Source organism: Lontra canadensis, unplaced genomic scaffold, assembly GCF_010015895.1.
Source record: "Lontra canadensis isolate GAN:19392208 unplaced genomic scaffold, GSC_riverotter_1.0 scaffold57, whole genome shotgun sequence".
Lineage (NCBI taxonomy): Eukaryota > Metazoa > Chordata > Mammalia > Carnivora > Mustelidae > Lontra > Lontra canadensis.
In genome coordinates, this window is record NW_022631051.1 from 35,178 (window position 1) to 54,003 (window position 18,826).

The 18,826-nt window shown below is 37.1% G+C and overlaps 1 protein-coding gene across 4 annotated transcripts in view; it reads right to left on the reverse strand.

Moving 5' to 3' along the window:
• Positions 1-18,826, reverse strand: part of MYOM1 (myomesin 1) — a 145,802-nt gene that overhangs the window by 20,575 nt on the left and 106,401 nt on the right. For all 4 annotated transcript variants that reach the window (XM_032875672.1, XM_032875673.1, XM_032875671.1 and 1 more), the window contains 5 exons: positions 8,817-8,973; positions 8,298-8,404; positions 7,727-7,771; positions 2,615-2,751; positions 297-441 (listed from right to left, as the gene is read on the reverse strand). In XM_032875672.1, coding sequence (XP_032731563.1) covers positions 297-441; positions 2,615-2,751; positions 7,727-7,771; positions 8,298-8,404; positions 8,817-8,973 — 591 coding nt within the window. The remainder of the gene's footprint in view (positions 1-296; positions 442-2,614; positions 2,752-7,726; positions 7,772-8,297; positions 8,405-8,816; positions 8,974-18,826) is intronic.

Below are 18,826 nucleotides of genomic sequence, written 5' to 3' on the forward strand. Positions count from 1 at the left end.
CTATCATTGTTTCTGAGATACAGATGCAATCTTCGTTGTATTGCAATCTCCTTCACTGGAGAATTTTAGTAATAAATACTTGTTTAGACAGGAGATCATTTAACTGCAGTCTTCCCTGTGGGCTAAGGTTAAATCTGGTGAAATACTGTGGAAAGTATTCACTGAAATTGGATTCCAGTCTTTGAAATACAAGAAACATTTCCTGCTGCCTTCCACATGACCACTTTGATGTCACAGGGTATTTGCACTGAAGGGAACAGTGAAGTCTTTGAGTTAATGTGCCACAGACTTCTTACCATCTCCAATGAGAACAAGAGTGGAGTGGCCGGTTGCTTTTCCATCTTGAAGCTGGAAAGTATATGTTCCTTCATCCTCATCCTGTAGCTTTTCCATGAACATTTCAATTATGCCAGTGTTTCGGTCAATATGCATCTTGTATTTCTTCAGTGTGGAAAGGAAAACAGAAATCAGTGAGGAAGATATGATGCTGATGCCTGATGGAATAAATGCAAACTCTGAAGAATCATAATTTTAACAAAATTTATTGTTAACTTTTTTTTTTTAAGATGGGCTTTCAAAATCTTATTCCCCGGAAAAAGAAAAATATGATGTGGCATATATATGACCTGACCAGAACTGGTCTATAAAGTCTGAAATTTAATTTTTTTAAATACAAATAAAGTTCTGTTATCCCAAGTCAGAAATGTTGCCAAAAGGGTGTTTTTAGATTCCCATTTTACCTTCCAGATTACATTCGTTTTAATTAGCAGAATAATGCAAAACAGCGTGACGGACATGTTTTTGTCTCATCCATTGCTATATCCCTCACATCTTGGGCACACAAGGTCTACAGCAGGCAGTTAATAAATATATGTGGAATTAATATGTGAGTAAAAATGCTTCCAAAACATGTGAAGTCCATTTGTTCCTAATAAACTGTACTCGCCCTACTGTTCTGTGCTTATTTTATATGTTGCTTAGGCAACTTTTTTTTCAATGTAAAGATAAATCTTAGCCTCTGGGCATACAAGCATATATATATGCTTGTATGCCCAGTGGATTTATATATATAAATATATATATATATAGTGGATTTTACTTAATGAAGTTTTCCTATAAAATGTCACAGAATGAAGGTTCAGGTCTGGTATCAGCTCTGTGCTGCAGTTCATGCCCCAGAGTGTTCCCTGCAGGAAGCCAGTCTGCACTTGAGACCACATTTTTGCTTTGCTTTCCTGTACATTAGCTTGTTTCCCTAATCCCCACTCCTGAGAGAAATTCTATTTCAGACTGTCCTTCTAGGGAACTTAGCCTACGACACTGATTTCCACCAACGAAATAGTGTAAGAACTAACTGCAATGACAACAAACAGTTCTTCAAGTTCAGAGCATGTATGTGTATGTGTGCATGTGGGCAATAGCATGAGAGCCTGTGTGAACACATAAAGGAGAGTGTGTCAATGCACATGTGTGCCCCAGTGGTCCCTAAATGGCTGTGGCAGAAGCAACAATGCTTTTTCCTTCCCCTCCACTGGCTGGGTGATGAGCACAGCCATCAAGGAGAATATTTCGAAAATGGAGAAGATGGGCCACCGTGGACTCTGTGTGACTTACTCAGGTTCTATACATGGTTGCTAAATGAGCTGAAAAGAAATATATTACTTTTTTTTTTTTTTGCTATTTTATGTTATTCATTCTCCCCCTCACTAATGAATCCTGAAATGTTTTTAAAACATATCTTGATGAAAGGAGAACAGGTTGTTAATAATGGCCACAAATCACACCTCTCTCCCATCTTTTGAGTCTCTCATTTATACCTGTGATAGCACAGTAAGAGCCAGAGCTCCTAACCCCAGGTTCTTCAGTACCACAGGGTACTGGCCTGATTCTGGGAGGACAAATAAAGTGCATATGTTGTAACTCTGTCTATGGAAACTATGTTTCTATTAAAAGCAAAGCAAAGAGTAGATATATACAATCACCTATGTAAAGAAGACACCAATAGACACACACACACACACACACACACACACACGTGTAGAAAAAGACTGAAAAGTATAAATTAATGTGTATATTAAAAAGTTGTAAGAATTTGTGATTTGTCCTTTCTGAATCTTTATAATTTTTTTACAATAAAAATGTATTTTTTACCAGAAAAGTAATGAAAGATATTTTTGCTGCATTTTTTTCTGAGCCATTGGAACAATGGATGCCATTTCCTCCCCATGAAGAACCAAGTTCCTGCTGAGATTTCTAATGTGAGTATGTGAGTTCAGGTAAGCACGCTGTCCCCTCTGCTTCTCAGGAGAGCAGCTGTATTTTCCAGGTAACCATACTTCTTGATTTGCCTGGGACAGTTTTGGTTTGATTCTTGTCCTGGAAAAATTATTACTAGAACCCTCTTCCATTCTCAACAGTGTCCCAATTTGGATAATATGACATAATCAATCTATATTTTCCTCTACCTATTTTCTTTTTTACATGTGAAATGCCTTAAACTCTTCCACCTACCCCATAAACCAGTGGTTTTCATAAAATTTACCTGCATTTTAATAGGGCTCCCTCAGCACATTGTACAGTGATATGTTTAGAATCTAAAAAGTATGAAACATACCGGCCCTTCAAAAATCTCCTTGTCATTAAATATGTAGGTGACTTTGGTGTTGCCAGACAGCTTCTCAGCCTGCATCCAAAACCGGACCTGGCCTTTCTCCAAGATTTCAACTGCCAACTCTGACTTAATTGGGACAGCTATGCAAAATAAAAACAAAAATAGTAATTTTACTGGTAACCAATTGTATTAATACCAATTTTTCAGTGAAAAAACACTTAATGGAAATGACAGTAGAGCACCTTGCTTCTTACAAAACCTGGAGACAGTAAGACCATCGTAGGGAAAGAATGATGTTCAGGGATGGAAGATGTAGGTTCTAATCCTGCTACCACTTTGGGCAAGTCATTCATCTTCTATGAGTCATAGATATCTCAACTGTAAAAATAATAAGGAAGGTAAACTTACCTCCAGGGTTCCTTCAGCTAATTTGTGTGACTCTCCACTGTGGCTTTAGGGACAATAACAAAGTGTGATGAAATAGTCTTGGGCTGGCCCCAGGAGAGCTGGAGCCTAGTCCAACATCAGCAACTGTGTGATATTAGGCAGGTCCCTTCACTTATCTGGGCCTCAGTTGACTCATTTATAAATGAATGGGATTATACCGAATGTCCTAAATTGTCAAGAGATTTTCCAGCTCCAACATTCTATAATCTTAATTACTTCAAAATACTGGGAAAGGAGTTAAATTTTATTTTTTTCAACAATTTAACTCACTTTGGAGGTTCTTTCAAATGTTTTTTTTTAAATGAATTTCAAAACAGAATTAATGTTGATGATATACACAAGATGAACTAGCTTATCATTTAAACTCTATCCATCCCACTGGATTGCCAGTTCAATTACACTCCTAGACAAGGCAACATTTTTCAGAGGCAAGTACGTGAATCACTATTAACAAGATATATTAAGATATAGCATGGCTTGCCTCACAAAGAAAGTGAAGGAACCATATGGTATCTCTGACATACACCTGTATCGCTTAAGACATTTGAGTCTGGGTGTAATTTTGAAAGTTGTCTGATATCTCTGAAAAACAGTTTTCTAAATTTCTTGTAACTTGAAATCGTGTTCTCTATAAAGGCTTCTCCAGCCAATGGTTTTGTATCAGAGGTAGCTCCAAGGCAAACTTTGTTGAAAACCATGGCGGTCTCTCAAAGTTTAGTAGTCCTTCCTTTCTTTTAGGAGAAATCACCAGCCTTTGCTTTCTCTATATGGTGCTTCATCTAATCTCAAAATTTCAATAGCTGCTACATTTTGAATTGTAAGTTTCCCAAACTTGTATCAAATGTATGTAGAATTTCTTTGTACTTATCATAAAACTATCCTTTCCAAACTTTAAGGGATCCCTTTCATTTGCACTGTTCCATAGTCATTATGAAACTCAGTTATAGACTTGTTTCAGTGAGGAACTAAACAGAGGCTCAGATGTCATCTACTGAGGGGTGTCCATGATACACAGAAGATGGGCTCTGATGTCACACTGTGACCTTAGACAGGTCTCTCCTCTTGAAACCTCATGCTCCTCACTGCTAACATGGGTATTATCTGCCTCATAAGACCACCAAGAAGACTGAATATAATACCAGACAACGCTAAGACACTGTGAATAATGACCAGTGCTCAAGAAGGGTGAGTTCTTTGCTCTCCTCATTTTACTGATGACAAAACTGAGCCCCGGACATAAAGGAACGTAACAGATATGTCAGTAACATGTGGGCAGCAGAGCTGAGACCAGGGTTATTCCCTCTATTCTGTGCTCCTCTTGGTTCTCTGGCTGTCCACTCTAAAGAACAGTAGTGGTTGGCTAGTGAGTATCATGGCAGACTCAAGGGTTGTGAGAGCAGAGGCTAAACTTTCTCCTTACAGGACACTCCTGCTTGCTACAAGTAATTCTTGAGGAAAATGGAGAGTAGAATTTCCTGAGAAAGTCTGAAGACCTCATTCTGGGAAATCTAATACATGAGTGATGCAGTTACTTAAGGGGCCCAGAGTGGTGATAGAGAAGAAAGGGCATGTCCTCCTGGAAGTTTCAAGCTCCCTTAGTGTTCACTGCCTCTCTGAGTAATAGGAACATCACTTGAGGAAACACTGGCCACCAGGAATCACCAGAGAGGGTGTGGTGGCAAACAGCAGGTGTACACACATTAATAGTCATGTCCTGCTTAGGTGCTATAAAGACCACTTGGGCTTAACCACAGGTATCCATGGTGTACATCTGGTCTAGTTACTTAAATTCTCCAGACCTCAGAGTCTATACGTCTAAAACTAAATCACCTTAGAACTGAGACTTTTAAGGTCACTGTTGAGTTTAAATGATATACTCCATTTCAGCACCCTACAAATACTCTGGCATATGATCAGTGCTCTATAAATTTGGCTATTAATATTTTGGTACCTCTTTCCTCCTCCAGTGGCTTCAACAACACCCTAGGACTATCAATTATAAAATACATTGACACCTAAGAGGACATACCAAATAGATGCAATTTATGTCTATGTGTTTGCGTATATCTGTACACATAGGGTATATGTGCACCAGAAGGATAATAATCAAGAGATATTATGCAGGATGTTGACAATACTGAAATATATCTTCTATCACCTCCCTCACAATACCTTGGAATCTTCAAGTAAGCTGTCTCTCTATACTGCAGCTTAATATCAATAGAGGCAAAATCAACTAGGCTATTTTCTGTTTTTAGCTTTATACATTTTTATTTTTTCCTTCATCTCGGTCCTAAATTTCCTTACAGTCCTTTCTCTGGCAGTTAATTTGTTCTAGCAAAATATCTATTTTTTGTAGGTTTAAGGCATATGCTCAGTGGTTTTCAAAATATTTTTGAAAACAGCTTAAAATAGAATTACTGCGCCAAGGGATAAAGGAACAACATACTCTTTATTACATTCTATAAGAAACAAGACCCATTTAAATCCTTATAAAATCTCATGAAAAAACGTAATGATATGTCAACATTTACCGAGAGGAAGTGGGTATAAATTGAGATATTAGATCTGCTGTTTTGACCCTTCCTCAGATCTCTGAAAATATTCACGTAGTCAGGCTGATCTAATAGAAGTGGGAGGAAGAAAAGTGTGGGAGCTGTATTCTTGAAAATGCTGCTCCAATGAGCTAAGCAAATCTCCCTTGGGTTAGGAGATCTGATACTTGCATGTCAGAGTTTTTAACACATGTTGAGTTCTCTCTCTCTCTGCCTACCCAAATGCCACACGAGTTTTCTGCTACTGTCTCTCCTAGAACCAGTAATTAGAGTGAACATGCTTATGCAAAATAAATATCTCAGCATACATGACAGTGATATCAGACAATTACTGTCTTCAAGTCCATATGATCACTGAACATCAGGGAGGCTTGGGCACATCCAATTCAACAGTAACACCCCATGTTGTCCCATCACCATCCTTTAAGCTAAATGTAAACATTGTTTGGACCAGCTGTTGCCTAGACACTTTGCCAATGTTTACTGTCCGACTAACTAGATTAGTGAATGCTGCTGTTTCTTTCCATTTCCACCAATGTTTGGGAGGAGACAGTGTGATCACGAATGGGGTCTGGCTGTGTTCAATATAGTGACCCTCTCTACCACTCCCTACTTCACAGCCCTGGGGACATGAAGGGACAGCATACTGCACAGCTTGTAGACAGATCTTCTACAAGTGGGTTTTTGAGGATAACTGCTGTTTCAATATTTATATTTTTCCTGAAAAGTTCAAGGATCTCTCACAGCATCTCTATTCGGTAGGTGCTATAAATGATTACAACAGCCAGTTCTAGAAAGGAAACTAAAACATGGGAAATTAAAATTGAGTTGCTCAGGTTCATCGAGTGGGTCAAAAGTACAGAATATAGAGAAGACAGGCCAAACTTCTACCTTCAAAGCAATTAAAAAATAATAATAACTTTGAAGATGCCATTCACAGTATTACTTTTCCAGTTTTATGGTGAATAAGTGTACAGATGAGAAATGGTTCTCTCCCTGAGTTCAGAAAGTTTGTATTCTATATCCACACCCCACAGACACCCCCACTGTGCTGCTTTGTTGAACAAAGTTGGTTTTGAGAACATAATAGCTGAGGACAATAGTCACTAACACTCAGCCTCAGGATAGAACAAGCAATCCTTGGGAATGGAAAAGAAATCAGGCAATTAGTTCCAGAGCAGTGAGTGTTTCTTTTTCAATCACAGCCTTCACTGGGAATTTTGGGAGAGCTACAGACCTTTCTCCTAGAAAAATGGACATACAAGGTTTGGCCTGTAGTGTGAAGTCACGATATAGTTTCCTGAGTTCCTGAAAAGTCTTTATTGGTGAAGGAGTTGTATTTTAGGGTCTAAAGAGTAAAACAAAACAAAACAAAACAAAATTCGTGATTTAAAAGAGTGAGTGTGTATTATCACTCTTCATTTGTTTTCTCAAACTTCGGGGTATATAACCTGGATAACCCACTAGTTTGGCCAATAGATATCAATGACAAGAGAACTTATCAGGTCAGTGGAACTTTCCGAGTATCATTTCAGACTTCTTTCTCTTCTTTTAGGTGTGGACTGCAAAATTTAATCTTTTATGTGGAAAGTACTTTATTGAAGAGTTTGTTCAGAAGAGATAGTTCAGAGAGATTCTTCTTCTGACTAGGGCATCTTTACCTCATTTTCCAGGAGTTTAAAATGGTAGATAATGTCATTAGATTATCTTTATTTAGAAGTATGATTCTTCTGTTAAGTGCTAACATTAAATTGCTTAGGAAGAGATTGGTTTGCCTAAAAAACATGTGAGTTAATGTATACATGATCATATAATATATAGGATTCCAAAGTACATAGGCAAAAAGTAAGAACTTAATTACTCAGCTGTGACACCTGTGTAACCTGCCACTTCACTGTGTAACAGCATGGATGTATTTTCTATGTTAGTATCTCTATCTCTTTAGAACAATGGCCAAGATAAAAGCAGCCCTTCTGGCAAGTGCATTTGTAAGTAAAGTGTCTGTTCCATTAGGTATTCTTAAGAGCCTCTTCTCTTAGTCCTGTCAGAGTTGTCATCTGACCTATTCCAGAAGTCACCACCTAAACCCTGTGGATGTACTGTGGACACTTACTTGGGAACTTGTGTTCTTGGCTGAGAGCTAGTAAACGTTTCAGCTCTGTAGGGAGAAAAAAAGAAAAATTAAACTTGAACTACCAAAAAAAAAGCCACTTGATCCTAGAGGATCACTCAATGATGAATCAAAGCAGCATTAGACTTATGAATGGATTGATTTTTTTTTAAGATTTTATTTGTTTATTTGACAGAGAGAGATCACAAGTAGGCAGAGCAGCAGGCAGAGAGAAAGGGGGAAGCAAGCTCCCTGCTGAGCAGAAAGCCCAACATGGGACTCGATCCCAGGACCCTGAGATCATGACCTGAGCCGAAGGCAGAGGCTTAACCCACTGAGCCACCCAGGTGCCCTGATATTTTTTTAATTAAAGATTTTTATTTATTTATCAGAGAGAGAGAGAGAGCACACAGAGGGAGCAGCTGCCAGAGGGAGTGGGAGAAGCAGGCTCCCCGCTGAGGCCCTATGAGGCACTTAATTCCAGGACTCTGGGATCATAACCTGAGCCAAAGGCAGACGCTTAACCAACTGAACCACTCAGGTGTCCTAATAAATGGAATGATTTTAAAATTACCTTCCTCATCGATCAAGTAGCTTGACCCTATTCCATCAGTGTCCGTTACATCACAGGAGTAAATGCCCAGGTCTTCTGTCCCCAGGTCCTTGAAGGTCATTTTCGTCCTGCAGAACAGAATACTCTTGTAAGAAGGGAGGGTGTGTGGGATCTATGATCTAGCAAATTCTTCCTTGTTCTCTTTCCATAAACATCCTCACCATTGCTTTAAGATTACAAAATTTCATAAAATAATGAGAATCACCATTAAAGCTGACTTTATGTCAATCAAAGCTTTTCTAACATCGCAAATGAGATAACATATGAGAAAGCTTTTTAACTGAAATAACATGAAAATTACTTTATAAGAACTGTTATTTTTTAAGGCCAACATTTGTTATTATTTTTTACATGACCAGATATAAAATATTTGTGATTTCATTCCCTTATACTAAGTATTTGAAATAGAAAGCAAAGAGCTTACTTCAGTCTCCTATCATGAAAAGGAAACCCCATTATTATGACTGAAGCAGTACATACTTGTTGCCTTTGCTTTCAATCTCTAATCGTGGAGAGTCCTCAGTGGATACATAATCTTTAGACCAGTTGAACTGAGAATTTGGAGCCATCTGATCACATTCGAAGTTCAGTGAAATTACTCCATCATCATCCACGTTTACAACAACCTCTTTGGTTCCTAGAAGATCCAAAACAAGGCACTGATTATTTCCTGATAGAAATTAATGAATTAAGAATTCCCTACTTTGGGATTCATTACTGTAGCCTCAAACCAGGGCCTTGAGCCTGTGCAAGGGAAAAGCTCCAGCTGCTCACTGTGAATGCACAATCCTACTTTACAATTCAACTTTTATACTGCAGCATGGAATTAAATGAATGTGCCATGTTTTTCCAGTAAAGCCAACACCATGGACAGTATTCTTTGCTTAGGGCTGAACAAAAATTGCTTGATGTGACTGAAGGTACAGTGGAAGGAGTGGGTTGGTCATAATAAGAAGGACAAGGCAGCCTGAGGCAAAAAGAAAGCTGAATGATTCTTATCAGGACCAAATCAACGACTTTTGCTTCGATAACATCCATATCCAGCTACTCATCAGGAAAGGACAGTTAAGAAATAAAGAAACCAATGGGAAATTGAAGGGGAGAAAGTAGAGGTAGTAAAATTAACTGTGTTCATAGGCTTAATGTTTATTAATCATTTAAAAATGGAGAACTACATGGAAACTCAAGGCTAAGATCTTTTTCTGTTGATCAAGCAACCATAAATCAATCTAAAGGTGCCCCTCTAGATGAGAATGACAGCGACCTAAACATGACTGTTATCAAACTGTATGGAAATTGAAATGGAAATGAATTTCAAGTGATCCAGATGTTTAAAGAAGATTGGTTTTTAGATTTAAAAGAAAAAAAATTCAGGTAGTGCTTTGAGTTCTTGTATTTTTAAGAGTTATAACAAATTGCACTGGCATCTAATTTAGCAATTTAGAGTTCATACAGCATATAAAATATTCCCATCTATGCTTAACTCCAGTTTGAAAGTCAAAATGTACTTCTCAAGTTGACACTCATTTGATTACCAGTCTAAACTCAGTTTGTTTCCATATGTTCGGAAAAATATATTTAATCTCAGAAAGGTACAGCTTTGTCTTCAAAAGGGCATTAAAAAAGATCTTCCAATAGACACTGCCAAAAGATTGAAGGTCTTCACTCTAAATTGTGTTGTAAGAAGCCAGTATCCTGGCCTGTTATGCAATAAAACTTGTCAGGGGAAAAAAAAAATTGCAAAACTCCTCCCAGGGGAAGGCCAATAGAAAATAGTGCCCAAACAATGTGTGGCAACATGAAGATCTTGATTTGTAAGCCAGGAAGCTGATTTCATTTGTCTTTATTGATGACAGGGTGTGTGCTTCAATTATAAGCCTCTAAAAAGTGATTTTTTTTTTAAACACATGAAATGCTTAAAGAAGACTAGTTCTAGAGATTTTTTTTAAATTATTTTTTTTTAATGAAAGGGTTATTTTCATATTTGGTGATAAACTGAAATAATGATCAAATAAAGATTTAATTATGTTTGAATGAAATGTCCACCATGTATTACTTTTAAGGGTGGGTCTACCCTACTGGAAGTTGCAGACCATGTTCTAGCGATACTCCTGATAACATATGACGAATCCTCATCATCCACTATTGTATAACAAAAAGTGGAAAAGTGCTCTCATTTAAAACTTAAGACTAACATGTAAGAGGGCTGAGGTTCAGACAGTGTTATGATACAGAGCATGGCTGAGTCACAAAGAGAATACAAATAAGAAAATTTCTGTATATATGTATTGTTATGTAGAGGAAAGATGTGATGGAGGTTGACTAAACCTTCCTTGCTCTTTGCATAATATCTATTTTGGAGGCATGACAGATTGTTCATATTAATCATTCATTGTCTTCTCTGTAATCCCTTTCAAAAGGAAGTAAATCATCCATATGCTTGCTGTTTATTATACTAGAGGTATGATTTAAGTTTACAACAGAAAAAATATTGCTTAGGTTAAGAATTGTGATTTTTTTTTTATTAAGGTGAAAGATCTGAATTTTTTTTTGCAAAGGAGTCACAAAACTGAAAGAATATGAATATCATAGTTAGCTTAACCTTTCTCTCCATTCCACAGAGAGCCTTTGCACTGTAACATTTCACCCATCTGGAATCCTGCTCCAAACCAAGAAGTAAGGAAAACAAGCCTCTGAGAGAGGCAGCACTGATGTGACAAAGTCCACACACTTGTATTCCTGGACACTTAGGAGAATTTCATAGATTGTCCCTTGGAATCTATTTATATTTCACTTGAGATTATTCTAGGAAGTTGTTTGGTTAGGTTCCATCAGTAGATTAAACCTCCAAAACAGAGGGAAGTAAAAAGCTACTATCGGTAGGCACAATGAGAATAAGGAAAATGAGAGTAGGAGAGGAGGCAGAAAACCTAAATGCAGGCACAAATACATTATTTAATAGAAGAGCAAATGGCTCCTCACCCCATAATGACATCACTGTATCCCAACACTGTACAATAAATAAGATTGATCTTTATGGCCCTGAGTCACACAGAAAAAGGTAGATAAGATTCAGTATGCTGCATCCAAGGTTGAAAAGTACATACTAACATGTCTAATCTATTTTACAAGAATTTTCATCAAAGAGTTTTAGAATTAATTTTAAAGTATTGATGCTTTAGCAGTAAATTCTCAGATAAATAGAACAACTGGGAATTTAGAACAATAATTCATAGAGGTTTTTCTCTTTTTTTTTAATTGAGGAAAAACTGGTCTATAAGATTATATAAGTTTCAGGTATATAACATTATAATTCAACATCTGCATACACCACTAAAAGTCTAGCAACCATTCATCACCATACGATTGAATCCCTCTACTCATTTTGCCCACCCCCCACCCTCATTCCCCTGTGATAACCACCAATCTGTTTTCCGTATCTATGAGTTTGCTTTTGTTTTGTTTGTTCATTGTTTTAGGCTTTAAGATTCCACATGAGTGAAATCACATGGTATTTGTCTTTCTGCATCTGACTGACTTCACTTCCCATAATATCTTCAGACCCATCCATATTGTCAAATGCTTTTTCTGCATCTATTGAGATGAACACGTACTTTTTATCCTTCATTTTGTTCAAGTGGTGTATCACAAGGATTGATTAGCAGGTATTGAACTCTCCTTGAATCCCTGGACTAAATCCCACTTAATCATGGTGGATGATCCCTTTGAATGTATTGTTGAATTTGGCTTGCTAATGTTTTGTTTAGGATTTTTGCATCAATGTTCATCAATGATACAGGCCTGTAATTTTCTTTTTTGTGGTGTCATCTGGTTTTGATATTGGGCTAATGATAAAATGAGTTTGGAAGTGTTTCCTTCTTTTCAATTTTTTTTAGGAGAACTTGAGAAAGACAGGTATTGAATCTTTGAATGTTTGATAGAAATCACCAGTGAAGCTGCTCTGGTCCTGAACTTTTTTTGTTGAGAATTTTTTGATTACTGATTCAATTTCCTTACTAGTAATTGGTATATTCAGATTTTCTATTGCTTCATGAATCAGTCTTGGAAGATTGTATGTTCTGAGAAATTTCTCTATTTCTTCTAAGCAGTCCTCTATGTTGGTGTATAATTGTTCATAGTCTCATGATTATTCATATTTCTGTGGTGTCAATTGTAATATTGCCTCTGATTTCTGATTTTGTTTATTAGAGTCTTCTCCTTTTTTTGTCCCCCCTTGGTGAGTATAGCTAAAGGTTTGTCAATTTTGTTTACCTTTTCAAAGAACCAGTTCTCAGTTTTACTGATCTTTCCCTTTTTTTTTTCCTAGTCTCTATTTCACTTATTATTATTCTAATCTTTACTGTTCCCTTTTTTCTATTGACTTTAGGCTTCATTTGTTCTTTTTCTAGCTCCTTTAGGAGTAAAGTTAAATTGTTTGAGATTTTTCTTGTTTCTTGAAGTAGGCCTGTATTGCTATGTATTCCTTCTTAGAAACACTTTTACTGCATCATTCCAAACATTTTGGTATGTAATTTCTATTTTCACTTGTCTCTAGATATTTTTTAATTGATTTTCTTTGATTATCTTGATGACCCAATGGTTGTTCAGTAGATTTGTTTAATCTCAAACATTTTTGTGGTTTTTCCAGTCTTCTTACAATTGATTTCCAGTTGCACAACACTGTACTCACAGAAAATACTTGATGTGATTTCAGTGCTCTTGAATTTATGGAGACTTATTTTATGATTTAACATGATCTATACTGGAGAGCGTTCCACGTGCAGCTGAGAAGAATGTTCATTCTGTCACTTTTGGATGTAATTTTCTACATATATCTCTTAAGTCCCTCCAGTCTAATGTATCATTTAAGGCTGATATTTCCTTATTAATTTTCTGCTTGGATGATCTATCCATTGATGTAAGTAGGGGTATTAATGTCCCCTACTATTATTGTATTGCTGTCAGTTTCTCCCTTCAAGTCTGTCAATATTAGCTTTATATATCTTGGTGCCCCTATATTGGGTACACATATATATATATATATATTTTTTAAGATTTTATTCATTTATTTGACAGAGAGAGAGAGCACAAGTAAGCAGAGTGGCAGGCAGAGGGAGAAAGAGAAGCAGGCTCTCCACCGAGCATGGAGCCGGATGTGGAGCTCAATCCCCAACCCTGGAATCATGACCCGAGCCGAAGGCAGCCGCTTAACCAACTGAGCCACCCAGGTGCCCCTGCATATGTATTTATAAGTGTTATTATGTCTTCTTGCTGGATTGACCTTTTTTTGATTATATGCCCTTGTCTGTTATTACAGTCCTTGTTTTAAGTCTGTTTTGTCTGGTATGACTATCGCTATCCCAGCTTTCTTTTCACTTCCATTTGCATGGAATCTCTTTTTCCATCCCTTCACTTTCAGTCTGCATATGTCTTTAGATCTGAAGTGAGTCTCTTGTACACAGAATATAAATGGGTCTTTTTTTTTTTTTAAGCCATGCTAATGGTCACTCTATATCTTTTGATTGGGGAATTTAGTCTATTTACATTTAAAGTAATTATTGACAGGTATGTACTCACTGCTATTTTCTTAATTACTTTCTGGTTGTTTTTATAGTTCTCTTTCTTCCCTTGAAGTTTGGTGGCTTTCTTCAGTGTTATGTTTAGGTTCCCTTCTCATTTTTTTAATATATTTTGCTATAAGTTTTTGCTTTGTAGTTACTGCAAAGTTCACATATAACCTATGTATGTAATAGTATGTTTTGACTTCATAGTAACTTAAATTTGAACACATTCCAAAATTGTACATTTTTCTCTCACCCACACATTTTTATTTTTGATGTCACATTTTACATCTTTTCATTTATGCATCCCTTAACTAATTGTTATGGTTTTTAAATTTATTTTACTTTTTTCTGTCTTTTAACCTTCATACTTGCTTTATAAGGGATTGATTCACTATCTTTATATACCTTTTCCAGTGAGATTTTTACTTTCTTATGTTTTCTTATTATTAATTAGTGCCATTTCTTTTTGGTTTAGAGAAGACTCTTTAACATTTCTTGTAAGGCCAGTTTAGTGGTAATGAACTCCTTTAGCTTTTGCTTATCTGGAAAACTCTTAATCTCTCCTTCAATTCTGAAATAACATTGCCAGGTAGAAAATTCTTGGTTGGGAGTTTTTTCCTTTTAGCACTTTGAGTATGTTATGCCACTGTTTTCTGGCTTGTAATGTTTCTGCTGAAAAATCTGTTGATAGCCTTATGGGGTTTCTTTTGTACGTAGTAAGCTGTTTGCTCTTGCAGCTTTTAAGATTTTCCCTTTAACTTTTACCCTTCTAATTATAATGTGTCTTAGTGTGAATCTCTTTGGGTTCATTTTATTTGAAACTCTCTGGGCTTCCTGAACCCGAATGTCTGTTTCCCTCCTCAGATTAGGAAAGTTTTCAGCCATACTTCTTCAAATAAGTTTTATGGCCCTTTCTCTCTTTCTTCTCTTTCTGGCACCCCAGGATTGCAAATGTTATTCCTCTTGCTGTTCTTTCAGAGATCTCTTAAGTTATGTTCATATTTTTAAATTCTTTTTTCTTTTTTACTACTCTGTCTGGGTGAGTTCTTTTTTTTTTTTTAAGAGTTATTTATTTATGAGAGAGAGAGAAAGGGTGAGAGATAGCACATGAGTAGGGGAGGAACAGAGGGACAGACTCTTTAAGCAGACTCCCCTCTGAGGGCGGAGCCCATCCAGGGCTCAATACCATGATCCATGAGATCATGACCTGAGCTGAAAACAAGAATTGGATGCTTTACTAACTGAGCCACTCAGGTGTCCCTGTCTGCATCAGTTCTATTGTTTTATTCCAGCTCATCGATCTGATACTTGGCTTTATCCGGTCTGTTGTTGAATCCCTCTAGCATATTTTTCAGTTCAGTTATTGCATTTTTCAGCTCTGTAACTTCTATTTATATTCTTCTTATATTTCCTATCTCTTTTTTGAGGATCTCACTATTAATCCATTTTCCACCTGGGTTCAGTGAACATCTTTATGATTATTACCTTAAACTCTGTATCAGGTAGGATGCTTATCTCCATTTTATTAATGTCTTTTTCTGATGTTTTGTCTTGTTCTTTTATTTGGAACATATTCTTCTGTCCTTTCATTTTTTCCTGACTCTCTGTGTTTGTTTCCATGTATTAGGTAAATCAGCTACCTCTCCCAGTCTTGAAGGAGTAGACTTGTGTAGAAAATGTCATGTGGAGCACAGAAGTGCAATCTCCTCTGACTGCCAGAGCTGGATTATCAAGTGGTACCCCCTCTGTGGACTGATGTGCCTATGTGCAGTGGCAGGTCTGTGTCTGCAGCTTGACATGGGCAGGGTTGGTGTCTGGCCCACCTGCAATGCATGGCTGAGCTGTGGTACTGTTCAGGTTCCTGAATGGCCAAGTTTGGTCCCAAACTTATGCAACTTGGAGAACAGAAAAACCCTGCTTAGTTGCTGTCTCAATTGTCTCAGTTATTGAGAGAAGAATATAGAGCTAGCTCATTGAATTGTTCTGGAAAATTCATTTTTGTAAAGCAGTTTACAAAGAGATCTTTTGTGAAACTACTATTAATTATAAAACTATTTAGTTTTAATTAATTTGTTAGCATAGTTCTTTGAATGAAGGTATTTACAAAGAGTAACTCAGTAAGCCAAGTATTTTACAATCATACTATAATGGGAGATTGAATTGAGATTGCCTTTGGAAAAAAGGTAGACTCCTCCTGTGGTCTGGCTTTACAGAGAAAATAGTGTTTTGGGAAAATAGTTTTTAAAGTTGTATGGGACAAAAAAGAATAAGTGTGAATAATTTAAAACAAAACGATGCTCTTTGGAAAATTTAAAAGCCAATAAAACAACTTAAAAAACAACTTAAAAAGCAGATAAAAACAACTTAAAAAGAGCTCAGAGTTTCTTGTATCTGAAAAGGACACATTGGCTTATATATTCCTCTTTGTATGGTTAAGGAAGTAACTATGTTTAACTGGCAGGGCTAACTTTTCCACATTAAAATCTAAGAGGAAGTTCAATAGTGGAATTCCTTAAATAAAGGAGTTCTTAAAATATAATTGGCAAAAAATTCTACAGCAATTTTTAGAAAGATATATGATATTCAAATGGATGATTCTTTTTATAAATGCTCTAGAAAAAAGAAGAACAGATAAAATGCCAGCATTTCTTTTTGTTCTTCTTTTTTTTTTTTTTTAATTCTAACTAGTTGATGCCTGGGTGGCTCGGATGGTTGGGCCACTGCCTTCAGCTCAGGTCATGATCCCAGAGTCCCGGGATGGGGTCCCTCATCAGTCTCCCAGTTCCACGGGGAGTCTGCTTCTCCTTCTGACCTTCTCCCATCTCACTCTCTCTCTCTCAAATAAATAAATAAATAAATAACCTTTGAATAAATAAATAAATGAATTCTAACTAGTTAGTTAACATAATGCCAGCATTTCTAATAGGCCCCAGACTAATCCTCGAACAATGCCTGTGTAAATAGACCTGGTGCAGTGTCAGAGTTAAGAAAGGTATAGTTAAAACATCCTCAAATCTTCTTTTTAGAATGTCCCGTGGCCTAATTGAGTTTTTACCAAGCATTGAGCTACTGTCGCTTATGGGTGAACTCATAAATATCTGAAGAGCTATACTCTCTAAAGCTGATTAATGTGTGATCAAAATGGCTCAGATACTTAACTGGCAGGCAGTCAATTTGATATTCTGCTGTCATAGTCAAGGCTTCTCTATGGATATTCTCTTCTGGATGAAAGGCTGTCCCACCCTCCAACAGAGTTGGGCTGGAAAAGGGGACCAAAATCTGTCAGGACCTAGATTTTCTCAACCTTTGAATATGCTCAAGAACATGAAGAATTCAAGTAAGAACACAGGAGATTTGGCTATAGAAAATAAAAGAGATTATTTTGGTGTAAAAAGGATTTAAGAAGAGTTGTCTTGAGTTTGCTGCCTCAACCTTACCCTACACAAATCCTTAATATGGAGAGGGGGATACCAGATTGTGTGGAGTGGCATTTTAATGGTCCCTTCAGGCTTGCCACCACACCTAGTATGTGAATGAGTTAAGGTACAGCCCAGGGCTAAAATGAATGATTTGGAAATTAACTGTCCCTCCTCTCCAAAAGATGATTTAAAAAAAAAAAAGTTGAAAGCCAAAATGAAACCACAGTAAACTGTTCATATTCCTATATATTTCATAATCTGATAGGCAATTTTTCTCATATAATTTAGTCTTTTACATCAGCATTAATAGATCCTTTTTACAAGCTTTAGGTATTTGTCCTTTTCCATGGGGTGTGTGTGTGTGCATGTGTGTGCATGTGTGCGCTCATGGCATATTTAAAAACCCAGAGAGGGGCGCCTGGGTGGCTCAGTGGGTTAAGCCTCTGCCTTCGGCTCAGGTCATGATCCCAGAGTCCTGGGATCGAGCCCCGCATAGGACTCTCTGCTCGGCAGGGAGCCTGCTTCCCCTTCTCTCTCTCTGTCTGCCTCTCTGCATACTTGTGATCTCTGTCTATCAAATAAATAAATAAAATCTTAAAAAAAAAATAAATAAAAATAAATAAAAACCCAGAGAGTGGGACAGAATAGAAGCAGATAGAAGTGAATTAATGTAATCAGTCTACATGATACTTAGCTCCCCTATGTTTAAGACCAAAATTGCTGGCTGACCTACCACTTTGGTACCTACATCATGGCCTCCATTATAGAATATTTAGGGTTAAGTTTACACACTGTGGCTATAAAACAGAGTCATACTCACTGGCCAAAACACGTAGTCATTCATTATCTTTTTCATTTAATAAATGACTACAACACACCAGGTACCAGGCCCTCGCATACAGGAAGAAAAGACATACAGTTCCTGTTTTGAAGTAGCCCACAGTGTAAATCAAAGTTCATAACCCTGCTTTCATGCTAGAATTACCCAAGTGGCTAAACAAACAAAAATGAACCTATGCCCAGGCTCAATCCTAGAGATTCTGATATAATTGTCTGCAGTGGAGTCTGGATGGAGTCAGTATTTTTCAAAAAAAGTTCCTGGCATGTTTCTCATGTACAGCAAAGGTTGAGGACTACTGTTTTAATGATTGAAAGAGAACAGTTAATAAACAAATACAAGGGAAATGTTCTAAACGAAGCCAGTTGAGCAGAACAGCCAGCCTGGCTTCCTCCTCTGAATGCTTGAAGACTCCACCTCTAGGCGACTGAGCGCACGTTTACATTCTCAGTCCTGCCAGGTGCTATGACAAACCAGTTTTCAGAAACTGGAATTCGTTAGAAGGTTGTCAACTCAATCATTCCTTCTAGTGTTGCATTCTTCTAACCTGCCTTGCTCCTAGTGACCAAGTGCTAATTTCTGGTAACTAAAGTTAGGTTGGGACTCTGCCTTGTGTTTGGGCCCTCCTCTCCATCACCTGAATTCTCTGGCTGGCTGCTGAGTCTTTGG